The sequence below is a fragment of the Crocuta crocuta genome, unplaced genomic scaffold (assembly GCF_008692635.1).
Source record: "Crocuta crocuta isolate KB4526 unplaced genomic scaffold, BGI_CrCroc_1.0 scaffold163, whole genome shotgun sequence".
NCBI lineage: Eukaryota > Metazoa > Chordata > Mammalia > Carnivora > Hyaenidae > Crocuta > Crocuta crocuta.
The window spans coordinates 2,424,099-2,443,796 of record NW_027529533.1 but is presented as its reverse complement, the minus strand read 5'-3'; the positions used below and the strand labels follow the sequence as shown (position 1 = coordinate 2,443,796).

Genomic DNA, 19,698 nt, shown 5'->3' with positions numbered 1-19,698 from the left:
CATCCCTAACGGGCGACGCCACCCTGGGCCAGGATTCCCGGGCGAGCTGCGGGACGGCGCAGACGCACTCGTTCCGCCTTCCCACCAATCTCGGCCCTCGACGCGTTCCGTTCGTGCGTGGAGGAGCCCGGCGGGAGGAGAGGCCGCTCCGTGGGCAGGGGCTGCGGCGCGCCCAGCGGCTGGACCGGGCGACAGCGCNTCTCCCAGCCCAGCCAGGGCTTGACGCCGCCCCGCCGTTGCTTCCACTTTGAAAGCCTTCAAACCCGCGTTCCGGGGCTCTTCCCGCTGTCCGCTCCCTCAACCCCACCCCACCCCCGCAGCCGTCCAGTAACCCCCGGGCTGACCGACACTAAGCCTCCGCAGTTAATTATCTTTAAACGCTTGCGCAGACTTAAAGGCACAACGTGGACGCCGAGCTGTTTTGTTCTGTACATAGCGCCTTACTGCTAGGGAACGATTAGGAATATTGAAATCACTGAAGCATTTGAATATTTCTAAGCGATTTTTAGTGGCGTTCCTTTGTCAGTGGGTAATACGAAGTTTTTTTCGAGTCTCAAAATAGACTCGTCTTAGCAACAATATGGTAAGAGTTGCTTAAATGTGCTTATTCCAATAGAGGTTTGAATGTGTGTGTTTGTTTGTCTCTAATCATAGGATTATAGAACCAAAGATTCTAACGTCGGAAAACAGTTCAGGAATATATGCGAACCCCATTAGTTTACAGGTTTTTTTGTTTGTTTGTTTTAAAAGCCAGTCATCTGGAAGTTCTTTTGGAAGGAGAACCTACATTTTCTGTCTCGATACTATTATGTGACAGATGTAACATGACTGAATCACTCACTGAAATAAAGTACATACTGTCTATGTTTAATGATTCTCAGATCCAAGTTGGTTTTTGTTGTTTTATTTGTGTGTTTATTTTTAATTGGGTGCAGTATCAGGACGGGAAAATTAGAACTGACCTTTGAGTGCCTACTATACCTGGCATGTGCTAGGAACTTCCATATCCCTAATCTTACATAATCTTTATCGTACCTTGTAAGGTAAGTAGTATCCCCGTTAAAAGAAGGATGGTGAGTCGATGGGAATGAATGATGGCCATTTGACCTCAGGGATAGGAGATTCCAGCCTAGGTATATTGAATTTCCAAAGGCTGTTTTTTCTGTGATAAACTAACATAAATTACAATGACTATGTTTTTTTAATGTCTAATCTTTCCACCATTTGTTCTTTACGAAAAAGGAGCCTAGATATAATGATGGTTCTGTGCAGAGGAAATATTTTGATTGCTTTTGAGCTCTGCCTTTTGAAGACGTAGAGGTGTCAACCTTCATCTACTATGTTGATTCCTAATACTGTAAAAATTAAGTGAAAAAAATCCAATTTAAAATAGTAATCTGCAGTATCGTATCTGGTGACAGTATACATTTCTTTTTGGAACTATAAATGGAGTGTCTGAATATTTTTTATCTCATTTTAATCTTGAAAACTCATGTAATTGATTAGATTCCAGGTGTTTAGGTGGCAATCAGTGAATAGAATCACTTTGTTTTCTACTGCTTATTGATTCAATGAGTACAGTGCTGTAAGAACCACTCTAAAAAGTGCCACAAAGATTTAGATAGAGTTTGCTACAGGCATACCATGGATATTGTAGATTTGGTTCCAGAACACCGCAATAAAGCAAATCAAATGGAGTTTTTGGTTTCCCAGTGTATATGAAAGTTAGGTCTGTGCTATATTGTAGTCCCTTACGTGTGCGATGGCATTATGTCTAAAAATGTACGTACCCTAATTTAAAAATACTTTATTGCTAAAAAGTGCTAATCATCTGAGCTTTCAGCGGGTCATAATCTTTTTGCTGATGGAGGGTCTTGCCTTGATGTTGATGGTTACTGACTGATCAGGGTGGTGGTTGCTGAAGGTTGAGTGGCTGTGGCAATTTCATAAAAGAAGGTGATGAAGTTTGCATCATCGATTTTGACTCTTGCTTTCATTGATGATTTCTTTGTAGCATGCGATGCTGTTTGATAGCATTTTAACCACAGTAGAACTTCTTTCACAACTTGAGTCAATATTCAGACCCTCCTGCTGCCTTATCAAGAATAGAAAATGTCACATTCTAAATCCTTTGTTGTCATTTCCACAATCTTCACAGCATCTTCACCAGGAGTAGATTCCATCTCAAGAAACCACTTTCTTTGTTCATGCGTAAGAAACAACTCCTCCATCTTTTCAAGTTTGATCATGAGACTGCAGCAATTCAGTCACATCTTTAGGCTCCTCTTCTAATTCTAGTTCTCTTGCTATTTCCACCACATGTGCAGTTACCTCCTCCAGTGAAGTCTTGATCGAACCTTCAGTTTGTAAAAAACACAGTATCTGTGAAGCGCAGTAAAGCAAAGTGCAATAAAACAAGGTATGCCTGTACTTTTTAAATTCCAGGAATTATCAGCAGCTAACGAATGTCTAAGGCATGAGTGGAAGGAAAGAGAGTGGGAGGCAGAAAAGAAGACCTAGCATATCATGAGAAAAAGTAGAGTCCTTCCAACAATTGTTTTATTCAGATCCTTCCGAAGAGAAGATAGCTGAACGCCCTTGGAATCTGGAGGTAATCCAGTAGTCAGTAGTTAAGAATAATGATCAAATAATTTCAGATTGTTTGTTCTAATCACAGTTTTCTTCCTTATTTTTCCTTTTTTTTAAAGTTTATTTATTTATTTTGAGAGAAAGAGACCGAGCACAAGTGGGGAAGGGGCAGAGAGAAAGGGAAAGAGAAAAATCCCAAGCATGCTCCACACTGACAGCACAGAGCCCAACGCGAGGCTCGAAGTTAGGAACCACGAGATCATGACCTGAGCCGAAGTCAGATGCTTAACCAACTGAGCCACACAGGTGCCCCAGTTTTCTTCCTTATTGCCAAAAAACAATGTGTTAAAATTCATGAACATATACCCTAAAGCTTGAGTGGCCCACAGATAACTGTCTAAATTAATTCATTATTATCCAACGTATTCTATAGAACATTGCATCTGAAAACAACTCTGTCTCTATCTAGAGGTGAGAGTGGCAATGCTGAAAAATTAAGTGGGAAATTTTAATTGGTGCCAGAATATTCTTTTTTTATGTTTATCTAGTTTTGAAAGAGAGAGAGAGAGAGAGAGAGCACGAATTGGGAAGGGTCAGAGAGAGAGGGGACAGAAGTGGGCTGTGCACTGACAGTAGAGCCTGATGTGAGGCTTTGAACCCACGAACCAAACTGTGAGATCATGACCTGAGCTGAAGTCAGATACTCAACCAACGGAGCCACCCAGGTGCCCCAATGCCAGAATATTCTTTTGCCCCTTCTTCCATATCCTTTCTGTGTTATTGAACTTCATGCAGTCTTTAGTGCTGCTACTAGGAACATTGAAAAATTATGAGCAGTTTCCCCAAATTTTGGAGGAAAACCACAGTGTTTCAACATGGTTGCAGCTGGTATGCTTTCCTCTTAGGGCTTACTCATACAAACAGTTTTATTTTCATAACACAATTGACGTTAATTCATTTTGCCCTAAACTTTTCCTTATAGAAAATATCTGCACAAGTATATGCATAACTACGTATTTCTGTTTTGGATATGGACTTAAAGGGATGAAGGATCAATTTAGAATATATTTTAAAAGAAACAAGGTGGGAGACTTACAGTACCAGATATTAAAAGATATCACAATACTATAATAAGTCAGTGCTCCTGATGCAACAGGAGACAGCATGATGGAATGGAAAAGAAGTTACATAAACAGCCAAGCATACCAGCCTATATTATATTCAAAAGATAGCATTTTAATTCTGGAAAAACAGTTATTCAATAAATGGTCTGGGATAGCTAGAGGAAAACGATAGTGGAGCCTTAGGATTGAACAGTTAAATGTAGAAAAATTAAGCTCTATCATACCAAGAGAAAAATAGTGACACTTTTAAAATCTTGAGTTAGGAAAAGAAAAATGAATCGGGTAAAATGAAGGAAAAGATAGGTAGATAAAGCTTTTTTAAAAATTAAAAACTGTGCTTTTTAAATACCATAAAGTGAGAAGGCAGATGACAGAATGGGGGAAATATTTGCAACATATAGGCAAAAATAAAGACTAATATCTGTAAAAGTATCTCCATTGAAAAATGAGCAGTGAATATGTACAAGAAATTTACAAAAAGAGGAATATAATATGAATCATAAGAAAAACCCAACTGAAAATAATAATGAAATTTTTCTTCTCCTTTTTTGCACACATTAAAAAGAATTTTGGGGAAGAGCATGGGGAAATGAATTAGTCTGATAATGGGAGTACAAATCTGTGTAACCTTTCTAAGGAAAAATTTAGTGATGTGTATCAAAAGCCTTAAGTGTGTATTCTCTGCTTTACATATTCATAGATGGTTACATAGGTGATCCATGTCACATGGAAGACATTTATTCTTTTTAGATGCCCCACATTTGAACCTCCTTCTTTTATTGTAATATCGCCCACCAAATGAGTCTTGTTGGGGTATTTATTGTAGTTGTCTGACTACCTTCTACCTAGCTACATAGAATGTAAATTCTATAAAGGTTGAAATTTTGTTCCCTGTTGTATCCCCAGTATCTAGAATAGGGCATAGCTTATGGTAGGTGACCAGTAAAAAGAACCTGAGTGCTGTGTACTGTACTCACTTTTCCAGCCTGCCTTGCAGCTAGATTGTGGCCAGTTGGCTTGGACTCAGTTAGATGAATCTGTGCTAGATTTGGACTCATAGTAATACTAAGTAATACATACTAAGATATAAAAATGAGGACCTGAAGAGGATTCTCAGCCAGCAATAGAATCTGTAGGAAGATCAAGGTCCCTGGCATGAAAGGTGGTGCTACAGCTGTGGTGTCCCTCCCCAGTGACAGTGGCAATTAGCTCACCGGACCTGACCTATGACATGCTTACAGATCTTGTCCTAACGTGTGGATCAGAGGCTGGTTCTCCAGCTTTGATGATTTTGTGAGTAACTAAATAGTCATTTCTGAAAATTTTATTTTCTTAATTTTAACATTTGAAATGTATTTACAAAAAGAATATGTAAAATAAGTATCATTTAAAGGTAAACATGTTTAACCTCCAGCTTAAGAAATCAACTAGAACCAGTACATTAGCAGTTTTTGTCTTTAACTGATTACAGTGCTCCTCTCACCCCCACAGGGTACCAGGATCTCGATTTCCTGTTAATCATTCTTTTCATTATAGTTTTACCACATGTGCATCTATCTCTAAGCAATATATTATTTGGTTTTGGAATCATAGCATATGTTTTCTTTTGTGACTTAATTCTTTTAGTAAATGTATGTTATTTAGATTCACACATTGCTTTTATTCAGCTAGTATGCCCTTGCGTGGCTGTACCTGTTTTTACTTGATGTCCTTTCTGATTAGTCAGTTTCAGTGCTATCTGGTTATTAAATATTTTGAAAATCATCCCTGGATTCATTCGATGGATGTGTGTCCTCTAATATTCTGGTGTGTGAATTTACTACAATTTATTTATCTATTCTGATGTTGTTGAATGTTTGAATGTTTTTCTTTTTCTTTCTTCTTTTTTTTTCTTTTTTCTGCTATCATTAAGCACTGCTACATGGAGCATTCTTATAACGCATCTCCTATTATACCTGGATAAGTGCATGTACTCTCTCTAGGGCACACACCAAGGAGTGAACTGCTGGGTCACTTAGTATACACATCTCCAAATTTACTTGGAAAGGTCACTGCTCCCAACATATTTGTATCAGTTTACACTCCCACCAGCCTCCTCCTTGCTGCACATCCTTAACAATATTCAGTACCATTTGGCCTTAAATATTTTCCCAATCCAGTCAGTGTGACATGATATTTCATTGTGGTTTTGTTTGCTTTTCCATGATTACTAATAAAGTTAAGTGCCTTTTCATTTGAACTATTATGAGCTATTATGAACTATCTGTAAAAATGCTGGTTCATGTCTTTTGCTCATTTATCTATTGATTATCTATTGAGTTATTTGGTTTTTTCTAACTGATTATACAAATTCTTCAAGTATATAGTTGTGTGAATTGATTATGTCTTCTCAGTTTATAGCTTGTCTTTGTGCTTTCTTGATGATTGTCTTGTTCAACAGTAGTTCTTCATTTTAATGTAATTTCAGTCTTTTCCTTAATGCTTTGTGCTTTCTACATCTTTAGTCTTTCTCAATGTGGAGATGATAAAATGTCCTGTATTATCTTTGAAATAGTTTTCCGTTTTGCCTTCCATGTTTAAATCTTTTGTTATGTGAATTTTTTGTTTAATTGGTTTAGAATAGGGATCCTATTTCATTATTTTTTTGATATGGATAACCAATTGTCCTTGTGTCATGTATTTAATAGTCCCTACTTTCCTTGTGAACATGCAAACTCAGTCTGTCACACATCAAGGTTTCATGTATGTGTGATCTGTTTCTAGGTTCTTTATTAGGTTCAGTTGGTCTGTTTTGACAGCCACATTATGTAAATTGCAACTGCTTTAGTAGAAGTTTGAATGTTAACTTTAAGTTTAAATCCCCACTATTTTGCTTTTCTTCAGGAATATTTTGTTTTTTTTTAAGAGCCTTTTGTACTTTTGTATAAATCTCTCTATTTTTATTTTGTAGTAAAATATGTAAAACTTATAATTGGCCATTTTAACCATAGTTTAGTGTATAATTCGGTGGCATTAATTACATTGGCAGTATTCTACAATGTTACCACTACTTAGTTCCAAAACTCTGTTTCTCCAAAACGGAAACTCTATACCCATTACACAAAAGCTCTCTCTTACTCCTTTCCTCAGTCACTGGTAACTTCTAATCTTTTTATCTTGATGAATTTGCCTTTTTCTAGATATTCTGTACAATTGAAATCATACAATGTTTGTCTTTTTGAGTCTGGTTTATTTTACTTACCACAATGTTTTCAAGATTCATCTATGTCATAGTGTCTATCAGAACCTCATTCCATTTTATTGCTGAAAGATATGACATTGTATGTAAATACTATATTTTGCTTATCTATAATCTGTGATGGGTTACTGAGGTTGTGGCCATCTTGTGTATTGTGAATAATATTGCTATGAAATTGGCAAACAAATATCTGAGCCCCTATTTTCAATTCTTTTGAGTACTTAGGAGTTGAAATGCTGGGTCATACGGTTATTCTACATTTAAATTTTAGAGGAACTGTGTAATTGTTTTTCCACCATGCTTCCTCATTTATATAAATTTTAGAATCAGGTTGTCAGAGTTTCTATTGGGATTTTATATTACTGTATTCAATCTTCAGATCATTTGAGGGTGATAGACATGTTATGAAATTGAATCTTCTCATCCAATTATATAGGAGGGTTTTTAAAAATGTCTTTTGTTCAAGTTTTACAGTGTCTTCATAGGGATCTTACACATCTTTTGTTGTGTTCTTAGTTTCTTTGTATTTTTAAATTTCTATTGCTAATGTTTTACAAACTAAATTTCCTGATTGTCTCTGACATTTTGAAATACAGTTTCTGAATACTTTTGATTCTGGCAAGGGTTCTTAATTTATATTCTCATAATTCATCTGTTAATTTTCTTATTTTCTGTATAGATAGTCATATAATCTGCAAGTCATGACAGTTTTGTTTCTTCCATCCTAATTTTTATTTCTTTTCTTTTCTTTACTGCACTGGTGACCCAAAGTACAATATTAAATAGAAGCCTTTTTCTCTTGTTCCTAATCTCAGAAGGATAGTTTTCTTTCTTTTTTTTTTTTTTAATATTTTTAATTTATTTCTAGGAGAGAGAGAGAGAGACAGACAGTGTGAGCAGGGAAGGGTCAGAGAGAGAGGGAGACAGAGAGAGAGGGAGACACAGACTCTGAAACAGGCTCCAGGCTCTGAGCTGATAGTCAGCACAGAGCCCGACGCGGGGCTCGAACCCACGAACCGCGAGATCATGACCTAAGCGAAAGTCGGACGCTTAACCGACTAAGCCACCCAGGCGCCCCAGAAGGATAGTTTTCTATTATTAGCCATTAAGTTTGATCTTTGGTTTGGTGTTTTGTTTATTTGTAGATAACCTTTTTCAAATTGAAGAAGTTTTCTTCTATCTGATTTTCAAGGAATAGCTGTTGAAGTATGGAGAGTGGTTTTTCTGCATCAGATTCAGATAATATTTTTTCTCCTTTAATCTCTTAATGGGATAACTTCTAGTATTATAATACTAAACCAGTGGTGCATTTTCCAGGTTAAATGCAAGTTAGTATAATATGTTATCTTTTTTATACATTACTGGATCCTGTTTGCTAATTCTTGGGAGGGGCATTTTTACATCTGGGTTTATAAATGGATTGGGTATTGCTCTTTTTTTTATATTCTGGAGTGGTTTTTGTAAGATTGAATTAATCGTTCTTTGAGTGTTTGGAAGACCTCATCTGTAGAGCCATCTGGTACTTTGTCGGGGAGGTGTTACATCTCTGATTCAGTCTTTTTAAAGCTATGGATTGATGAGATTTTCCATTTTTTCTGAAGTCAAGTTTGGGAAGGTTCTCTCACCTCCGCCTCCAACCTCTATCCATTTCATTTAGGTTTAAAAGTTTCTTGGCATAAACTAAATTTGTTCAAAGTACCCTCTATTTAATCTCTGTAGCAACTATAGTCATGTCCCTTTTTCCATTCCTAAAAGTATTTAATAGCTCCTCCCCTTTTTTCCTTTTTTGAATATTTTCCCCAGAGCTTTATCAGCCTTCTGAAACACCAGCTTTTGGTTTACTTGATCTTCTCTGTTGTATTTTTTTATTTCATTAATGTTTGCTTTTTATTGCCTCTTACTTTTTTTTAAATGTTTATTCTGAGAGAGAGAAAGAGGGAGAGAGAGAATCCAAGCAGGCTCTGCACTGTCAGCACAGCTGATGCGTGGCTTGATCCCACAAACCCATAAGATCATGATATGAGCTGAAATCAAGAATTGGTCACTCAGCTGACAGAGCCACCCAGGTGCCCCTTTCCTCCTACTTGCTATAGGTTTATTATGCTGTTATTTCTTGAACTTCTCAAGTTGGATGCTTAATTCTTTTCTTTGAGACTTTTAAGTTCTTTAAGTGTGTAAGACTATACATTTTCTTCTAAGTACCTCTTTAGTTCTCCTCCTCCTTTTGATAAGCAGTATTTTGTTATTTTTCAGTCTTAATATTTTATACTTTCCACTGTTATTTCTTATTTGACCCATAAGTTGTTTGGGAAAATATTTTAAATTTCTGTACTATTTTTATAATTAGGTTCTGTTATTAATTTCTAACTTAATTGTGTCATACTCAGAATATAATATATGTCTGTCTGATGCCAGTCCTTTGGAATATGTTGAGACTTGCTTTAAGGACTAGCATATGATCAGTTTTCATAAATGAACCATTAGCTCTTAAAAATATATATATTCTAATTATCAGGTAAAATGTTTTATTTATGTCTATTTTATCAGTCTTTGCTGACTGAATCTTCTTTATCCTTTTTCATTATTTTATTTCCTATTCCATCAATTACTGTAACAGGTATTAAAAACTCCTATTCTGACTATAGATTTGTTGACTGATCCTGTCAGGTTTTTTTTTTAATTTTTAATGTTTTACTTATTTCTGAGAGAGAGAGAGACAGTGTGAAGAGGGGAAGGTTAGAGAGAGAGGGAAATACAGAATCTGAAGCAGGCTCCAGACTCTGAGCTAGCTGTCAGCACAGAGCGTGATGCGGGGCTCAAACCCACGAACCGTGAGATCATGACCTGAGCTGAAGTCAGCGGCTCAATGGATGGAGCCACCCAGGCACCCCAGATCCTGTCAGTTTTTACTTTAATGTATTTTAGGCTGCCTCTTTATGTGTATATGAATTTAGAATTACATATTTCTGGATAATTGAACATTTTATTATTTTGTAATGATCTTCTTTATAGTAATATTACTTGCCTTAAAATCTATTTTCTCACTACAGTTATACCAATTTTCTTTTGGTTACTATTTGCATGGCATACCTTTTTCTACCTTCTAATGAAAACTTTGTATATCTTTATATTTTAGATGTATGTCTTATGACCTGAACATAACTGGATCTTGTTTTTGTCTAGTCTGACCTTCTGTATATTTTATCTGAAGATTTTAGGCTATTTTCTCTTAATGTGATTCTGATACACTATTTTCATCAAATGTATTTTATTTTCCCCCCTTTCTCTTTTCTTCCTCCTCCTTAACTTTTTCATTTTTTTAAATGTTTATGTATTTTTGAGAGAAAGACAGAGTGTGAATGGTGGAGGAGCAGAGAGAGAGGGAGACACAGAATCTGAAGCAGGCTCCAGGCTCTGAGCTGTCAGCACAGAGCCCTACCTGGGGCTCAAACTCATGAATCACGAGATCATAACCTGAACCAAAGTTGGAAGCTCAACTGACTGAGCCACTCAGGCGCCCCTTTAACTTTTTCATTTTGAGGATTGTTTAAGGAGTTTTTTTTGTTGTTTCTCTCTTTCCTTTTTTTTTCTTTTTGTCTTTACTATGTAGAAATTATATGATTTATTTCTAACCATGTAGGAGCTAGCTACTCTCTTTCAACATGAATACTTCACAAAGTTCACAATTAATAGTTTTTCTTTGTCTCAGAGAGTTGAAGTACTTTAGAAAGTTTTAAGTCTGATCACCCCTTTCCCTAGGTAGTCCTGTCCTGTTTCCCTCTCCTTAACTTAAGCATCAAAAGAAGTTTAGCCCTTTTTCTGTGTTTAAATTTACCAATACATTTACTAATATCTTGTCATACTATTTCTTATCACATTTCAGATCTTTAATTGCAGATCATTTTTCTTTTGCTTGAAATAGCTATTAGAATTTCTTGGGGCGCTTAGGTGGCACAGTTTTGTGTCTGACTATTGCTCTCAGATCAGGTTGTTATCTCATGGTTTGTGAGTTCGAGCCCTGTATTGATCTGTGATGACGGTGTGGAGCCTGCTTGGGATTCTGTCTCTCCTTCTCTCTGAGCCTCCCCCACTTGTTCTCTCTCTCTCTCTCTTTCTCTCTCTCAAAATAAAATTTAAAAATATTTTTAAAATTTCTTCTTTTCTGAATTTTTTAAGTAGGGTCCATGCCCAAGGTGGGGCTTGAACTCACTTTTCTGGGATCAAGAGTTGGATGTTCTGGGTGCCTAAGTGGCTCAGTCAGTTAAGCATCAGACTTTGGCTCAGGCCATGATCTCATGGTTGGTGAATTCCAATCCTGCATCTGGCTCTGTACAGAGTCTGCTTGGGAGTCTCTCTCCTTCTCTTTCTGCTCCTCCCCTACTCTCTCTCTCTCAAAATCAATAAACTTAAAAAGAAAAAGAGTCGGATGCTGTACCAACTGAGCCAACTAGGCACCCCTAGAATTTTTTTAAATGAGGGTGAATTATTGGCCAGCTGTCTCAACTTTTGTTTGTCTGAAAATTTCTTTATTTTACCTTGGTTCTTAAAATATATTTTCACTCGGTATAGAATTCTAGGTTGACAGTTACTTTCGTTAAACACATTGGCTAATACTTAGTCTTGGCTGTCGCTAATGGGAATTCAGTCATCAGTTGCCATTTTGTTTGAAGGTGATTTGTTTTCTATCTGGAAGATTTTAAGAAAATGTTTTTCTTTGATGTTCTGCAGTTTTACTGTGATGTATCTTGGTATGGATTTCTATTTATATATCTTGCTTGGAACTTGTTAGGACTTCTAGATCTCAAGGATTGATGATGTTCAACAATTTTGTAAAATTCCCAGCTTTTGTCTCTTCAAAAATTGCCTTTTCCACATTCTATTACATGCTAATGAAATTCTGGTTAGACCTAGTTCTTTTTTCTCTTTTTCCATATCTCTTTTTAAGAAATATATTCCATCTCTCTGGGCCATATTTCTGGATAAATCACTTAATGAATTCTCTTTTTTTGGGTCATCTTGACAGAGCAATTTTAGTGGAATGATGGGCTCAGAAGCCAGATTAATCTGAGTTGATGAGAGAATGTGATGTGAAACAGGGGGGACACTCACTATAGTTAATGTGGGAGTTTTGTTGTGGAGGGATCCAAGAAATAGGAGAAGGGGTTAAGGGAGACTTTGTTTTTTAAAGATGAAAGATAGCAAGGCATGTTTGGACATCGATAGGAATAATCTAGTAGAGAAGGAAAACTTAATGATGTAGAAAAGATGGGATAATTTAGGAATGAAATCTCTCAGAAAACAAGAGGGGACCAAGTCCAAATTTTTCAATTCTGTGATTAATTTGTGTTTTTGCACCACCCCATTTAAAGATTAGTGAAAGGAATATTTTTTTAGGTTTATTTTTTGAGAGAGAAAAAGTGTGAGCAGGGGAAGGAGAGAGAGGGGGGAAAGAGAGATTCCCAAGAGGCTCTGCACTGGCAGTGCAGATCCAACTCACAAACCATGAGATCATGACCTAAGCCAGAATCAAGAGCTGGACATTTAACCAACTGAGCCACCCAGGTGCCCCCAAAGGGATTAAAAAAAAAAAATCAGACTCAGGTAAGTCTGTAGTCGGTTTAACAAGTATTATTCACTTATCCATCCTCAGTCAGCAAACATTACATTTGCCTTTTATGTGTGAGGTACTGTGCTGGGCTCTGGGAACAGAGTTATAACAAGATAAACATGACCCATGCACTCACGCTTACGAAGCTTAAAGGTTAGTGGTAGTGGTGGGTGGGTGTGATACTGACGGACGAAGGACTTGGAATTGAAGTACAGTACTATGGGAGAGCATTTAATGGAGACCTTAATCCTATAACCTTATTCTGGGAGATTAGAGAAGCAACATTTAAACTGATTTCCAAAGAATGAGTAGTTACCCCGGGCACATTCCAGAAGAGCATTCAAGAGGAAAGATGAGCACAGGTGAAGGCCCTGTTGCAGCAAGGAATTTGTAGAGATTTGGGAACTGAAAGACGACTAGAGCATAGTGAGTGAAAAGGCAAGAAAAGCTTTAGAGGGATAGCATGTGCCATATAATGCAGAATCATAGAGATTTTAGACTGTCCCACTGCCCCCCAGTTTTAAATGGGGTGGTGCAAAAACTGGGGGCAGTGGGAAAGCATTGAAGAGACTTAAGGAGAATAATGACAATCTAGTTTCATAAAATTTCTGTTGTCAAGGTGTATACACGAGGCTACTGGAGCCTGATGCCATTAAGTCTTAGAATCATACAGTTAGCACACTTCTTCTTACAATTATTTGTTTACTTATCCATCTAATACAGCTCCTACAACCAGACAGAAGTGGAAGTTTCCTTGGAATTAATAGAATGGTTTTTTTCTTTGTGTGAATGTATGTGTGAGGTCGGGAGAGGAAGGAGAGAGAAAGAGTGAGAGAGAGAGAGGGTGGCAGGGGTCAGATACTTGTTAGTCAAGATACTATTTTTTTTAATTTAATCAATGAGAAAACCAACCAACTCTTTCACCAGTTAATAATTTACTTATCATTCTGTCTTAGAAATTCTTAAACTGCTATCTTTTAAAACTAGCTGTTTTTGAATTATTTTACAGACTAATAAATTATGGTGGATGTATATAAGAATTTATTTTAATTCCTAAGGTTTTAACACTTAATATAAACAAGATTTCTCTAATCTTATTTCTCTTTTCATCCTAAATGTCAGAATGTACTATTCTGTTGATGTTATCAGCTTCTTTAGAGGTTATATGAATTCATTTTGACTAGTTAAATTTATCTTGATCCTTAGATTCTATATTTAATGAACACCTAACACTATGCCTTGCATATAGTAGGCACTCAAAAAAATACACTCAGTAAATCAAAATATCTGATATAGTGCTCTTAATTATAGGTTATAAAAATTTCCTTCCTGAAGTCCTTCCTTTCACCCAAAACATATTGCCCTCTTTTGATACTCCTTTTCTTCCTGACTTTGTAATCTTCACTGTTCTGCTCTGAATGGTATTATTTTACCATTTTCCCTTACTCCAAATCCCTTTTTAAGGTTTAATTTTCCCGAGTCTTTTTCTCAAGACTCATATACTTGCTATTTTGTATTCTAAGCCTTTCTTGTTTGCCTATTTTCTCTTAGAAAATGTCTTTGTTTCCTCTTTTTTTTGACCTATCTTAATTGAAAAAAAATCTCAGAACCTGTTTATAATTTTGTGTCTTGCAGCATTTTAAGCACAGATAACCCATCCTGAGGAAACTTTTAATTGTTACTGTGTAATTGATAAACATAATTTTATGTATTCTGTTTTTAGTCTATTGAAGACAATGAAGTATATTTGCCTAATGATGAAATTTGGACCTATGATATTGATAGTGGGTTGTGGTAAGTAATTTTAAATTGTAGAATGTCCAACCTTAAAATCTGATTTAAATATTTTCATAGATTACAGGAAATTTAAGACCAAACTTAGAACATACTTCAACATTTAGCATGACCCTTTCCTTTTCTTTGAATGCTTTATTCTCTCTGGCTCTTTCTTTACCTTATTCCCTTCCTCTCTCTGCTCCATTCCTCTCAAGGTTCAGGCTACCCCAGAAGACTTTGCTTTGTTGTACCAGTTAATTCCCAATTCTAGCGATACTTTTGTGATTTTTTTCCCAGTAGGTTGAACAATCTTTACCATGGATTAGAGTTTTCACCATATTGGCTACCATTGCGTTTCAATTACAGTTGTCAATGGCAATATTCATTGAAAGAGTACTCGTGGAGTTCAAAGGGAATTTTAATGCCTTTCTAGAAAGTCATGGAATTCCATGTTATTCTTGCTGCAGGACAATGCACCTCATGGAAGGAGAACTCCCTACCTCCATGTCAGGAAGTTGTGGTGTTTGCATTAATGGAAAGCTGTACGTTTTTGGAGGATATGATGACAAAGGATACAGCAATCGAGTAATATTTTCTTTCAATTCAGGAGTGCAGAAAAATGTAATATTCAGTGTATCACTTAATCTCGCATGTTTACAACTATTTGAAGAAGATGTATGTAGAAAATTTTAAGCTTACAAGTTTTAAAAATACAGTGAAAATGCAGCCATTGTGTTCTTCTCTTCTTCCACATCTTTCTGCTTCAGAGTTAGCTCCCTGCTTAGTTGGTGTCTATAGGACAGAGCATGATGAGAAAAGATCCATTTTATGGATGTGTTTTATATGTCACTTTTGCTTCGAAAACACAGCCTTATTTTTATTAACTTTACAAAGAAAATTTTTACCTTTCAAAAAGAAAAAAGAGTTATTAATTTTTGGATCACATATCCTTCAGACACAGATTAACTTTTAAATTCCCTGTCTGCTAATGGTGTTCTCCTCTTTTAAAAGCTTTATTTTGTTAATTTGCGAACAAGAGATGGAACCTACGTTTGGGAAAAAATCACCAATTTTGAAGGACAACCACCCACACCACGTGATAAACTTTCTTGCTGGGTATATAAAGACAGGTAATGCGGCGGAATCATCTCCTTAAGTACACTTAAGCAAGGGTGGTGGCTGCAACAGATAAAACTTGAAAGTCTGAATTTTTTCAAGATGTAATTACAAACTTGTTTTGACTCTGTTGGTAATGGCAGTTCTGCATCCTGGGTAAGAGCCATGTCATAAAAAGAAACACTATGAATGCAACTATTTTTTTTTAAATAAATTTAATTAATATTTCTAAATAGTTAACACATTCACATGGTTCAAAAATCAAAACCATCTTAAAAAGTCTAACGTGAAAGGTCTGGCTTCCACCCCTGTCCCCATCCACTTTGTTCCCCCCTCTCCCACCTATGAAATAGCTACTTCAATTAATATCTTTTGTATTCTTACATCAGTGGTTCTCAGACTTGTCTGCTATTGTAATCACCTGGGGATTTTTTTAAAAAAATTCAAAGCCCAGGTGATACTTTACACAAATTAAATCACCATCTCTAGGGGTATGATGTTTTGAAACTCCTCAGGTGATTCCAAGATGCAGACAAGTTTGGAAACCACTGCCATCAGTATTACTTTATGCAAGTAGAAGCAAATACATAGGAGTGTATGTGTGTATTCCTTTTCTCTCTCTTCCTTATACAAAGAGTAGTGTATTCTGTATAGTCTTCTGCACCCTGCTGCTTCTCTTAGTTTACAGTGTACCAAGGAGCTCTTCCATCTTTTGGAATCCCTAGTTAGAAAGCTGATTTTCTTCCTCCCTTCCTTTCTTCTTCCATCCTTCCTTCCTTTTTTTCTTTCATAGCTGTATAGTATTCCTCTTTCAGAATATACCATGGGTTTATTTAACCTTTTCTCTATAAATGAAATAATATTTAAATTATTTACATTCCTTTGCTCTTACAAACTATGCCTTAATGAATGTCTTTGTGTGTGTGTGTGTGTTTGTGTGTGTATGATTACAGATAGATCCACTGGATAAAATTAGATTTAATTTATAATTTTGACAAATGTTTAGTTTGCCAAGGCTGTTGTAACAAAGTACCATAAACTAAGGGGCTTAAACAACAGAAATGTGCTTTCTCATGTTTCTAGAAACTGGAAGTCCGAGATCAAAGGATCAGCATGGTTGGTTCCTTCTCTAGGTTTTGAGAAAGAATCTATTCCATGCCTCTCCCCTAACTTCTAGTGATTTGCTGGCAAACTTAAAAAAATTTTTTTAATGTTTTATTTATTTTTGAGAGACAGAGTGTGAGCAGGGGAGGGGCAGGGAGAGAGGGAGACACAGAATCTGAAGCAGGCTCCAGGCTCTGAGCTGTCAGCACAGAGCTAGACATAAGCCTCAAAACTGTGGACCACAAGATCATGATCTGAGCTGAAGTTTGAGGCTTAACCAACTGAGCCCAGGCGCCCCATTTTTGCTGGCAATCTGATGTTCTTGGGCATGTGGAGGTGTCACTCTGATCTGTTTTCATGTTCACGTAGGATTCTCTCTGTGCACGCTTGTCTGTCTCCAGATTTTCCCTTTTATAAAGACACCAGGCATACTGGGTTAAGGCCTCCCCTGATGACCTCATTTAACTTGATTGCCTCTGTAAGGAACCTATCTCCAAATAAGGTCACATTCTGATATATTGGGACTTCAACATATGAATTTTAGGAGAACACAATGAAACCCATACCATCAGATTTTGCCAATTTTTCATCCATAGAAGTGGGACCCTTTTGCATTCTCAACAATGGAATGCTTATTTCTCTGTAGTCTTGCCAAGAGTTTGCTGGCAAACTCAGATTGTTTATTTGTTTGCCATACTGATAGATGGAAATGTCTCAGTCTTATTTTCATTTTCACTGAAAAAATTTTTGTGAGTTTGAATGTATTTTCATATGTTTAAGTGTAATTTTTATTTCTTTTTCTTTGAACTATTTTTGTCCTTCGCTAATTATTTTCTATTTGAGTTTTCCTTTATAAACTCATTTTCTAGGTGTTATTTATATATTAAGGAAATTAGTGTATGACTGATATGATATGAAAATATTTTTTCTAGTTGGACATTTGTCTTTTGAGTTTTCTTATTAATATGTGTAATACATACATTAAACAGATTTTTAAAACTTATTTAGATAAATTTATCAATAGTTTCTTTTTTTACCAATAATTTCTTTTATGGCCTCTTGATCTTGAATCTTGATTGCAAAGTTATACATTAATTCACCAACGTAGTTTTTTCTTTTTTAAAGAATTTTAAAATTTATTTTTTAATGTTTTTTAAAATGTTTTTTTATTTATTTCCGAGAAAGAGAGAGACAGCGTGAGCAGGGGAGGGTCAGAGAGAGAGGGAGAGAAAGCATGAGTGGGGCAGGGGCAGAGAGAGAGGGAGATACAGAATCCAAAGCAGGCTCCAGGTTCTGAGCATAGAGCCTGATGCAGGGCTTTAACTCACAGACTGCAAGATCATGACCTGAGCCTAAGTTGAACACTTAACCAACTGAGCCACCCAGGTGCCCCTTAATGTTTATTTTTGAGAGAGAGAGAGGGAGAGAAAGCATGAGTGGGGCAGGGGCAGAGAGAGAGGGAGATACAGAATCCAAAGCAGGCTCCAGGTTCTGAGCATAGAGCCTGATGCAGGGCTTTAACTCACAGACTGCAAGATCATGACCTGAGCCTAAGTTGAACACTTAACCAACTGAGCCACTCAGGCACCCCTGTATTTTTCTCTAGTACTTTTGTCATTTTATTTTTTTACATTTGAATTGTTTATTCATTTGGGACTTACTCTGCAAATGATATGAGATATGGATCTAGGGCTATCTTTTTCTGAATGGCTACCTGTCTGTAACTCACTTATTTCAGATGCTACCTTTATTATGTATTTAACTAATATTCATTGGTATTTGGATCTGAGTTTTCTATTCCATTGATCTGTTAATGTACAAATACTTCACTAGTTTAGATATTGAAGCTCTACAGAACATTCTTATAGGACTATTATAAATCATAAGTGTATACCTTAAATAGTTATCACAAAACGAACACATGTATGTAACCACCACCCAAGAAAGAACATCATCAACACTGTAGAATCCATTGTGTCCATTCCTAATCAGTATGCTCAGCCCCTTTCCTAAAAGAAACCATTATCCTGACTTCTAGTATCCTAAATTAGTTATTGTTTTTTATATTTTGTATAGTTTTGTTTTTTATATTATATATGGCATTCTATAGAATTTATACTTTAACTGAAATTATATTTTTGAGATTCATTCCTGATGTTGTATGTACCTATAGTTTGTTTTCTTTCCTGTATGTTATTATATTAAATGAAATACTAAGTTGTATTCATTCTACTGTTGATAGACATTTGGGTCATTTCCACTTTTTGACTCTTAGGAATAATATAGCTATGAGTATTCTACAGATTTTGGTACATAAGGGTAAACATTTCTGTTGGACATGTATCTATTGTGTCAATGGTGTTATCTGATGTCAATATAGTCTAATTTACCATTTTTTTCCTTATGGTTAGTGCTTTTGTGTCCTAGACTTAATTGATCCTAACCCCACAAAGCCTTTTTGGTCCTTTGAAGTTTTCCTTGTTCACATATACAAGGAACTGATAACAGTAGTTGCCCTAGGCAAGGAAATTGAGTGACTGAGAGTAGGAGAGAGACTTACATTTTACTACACCTCTTTTAAAAAGTCATGCTAAAATACATATAACATAAAATTTGCCATTTTAATTATGTTTAAGTGTCCAGTGCAGTGATCATACAACCATACCATTACAGTAAAACCTTGGATTATGAGTAATTTGTTTTGTGAGTATTCTGCAAGACGAGAAAACATTTCTAATAATTAAAAAAAATTTTAATGTTTATTGATTTTTGAGAGAGAGAGAGGCAGAGAATCAGTGGGGGAGGGGCAGAGAGAGAGAGGGAAACACAGAATCTGAAGCACACTCCAGGCTCTGAGCAGTCAGCACAGAGCCTAATGCGGGGGTCAGATTCATGGACTGCAAAATCATGACCTGAGCCAAAGCCAAACGCTTGACTGACTGAGCCAACCAGGCGTCCCTCTAATAAATTTTAACTTGATAAACAAGCAATATCTTGCAATACAAGTGGTACGTGATGCCTAAGTCACATGATCACAACTGAGTCAACAATGGCTCTTGAAATTTGCTTTGATATACACGTGCTTTGGATTGCACTTCGTTTCCGGAACAAATTATGGTCTCAAACCAAGGTTTTATTGTATT

At 36.2% G+C, this 19,698-nt stretch overlaps 1 protein-coding gene across 1 annotated transcript in view; it reads left to right on the top strand.

The window, feature by feature from the left end:
• The first annotated feature begins 1,081 nt into the window (after window positions 1-1,081).
• Window positions 1,082-19,698, top strand: part of KLHDC1 (kelch domain containing 1) — a 51,987-nt gene continuing 33,370 nt past the window's right edge. Inside the window, exons 1-5 of the mRNA XM_077761230.1 lie at window positions 1,082-1,133; window positions 2,568-2,611; window positions 14,283-14,353; window positions 14,803-14,956; window positions 15,347-15,465. Of these exons, the coding sequence (XP_077617356.1) occupies window positions 1,082-1,133; window positions 2,568-2,611; window positions 14,283-14,353; window positions 14,803-14,956; window positions 15,347-15,465 (440 nt within the window). The remainder of the gene's footprint in view (window positions 1,134-2,567; window positions 2,612-14,282; window positions 14,354-14,802; window positions 14,957-15,346; window positions 15,466-19,698) is intronic.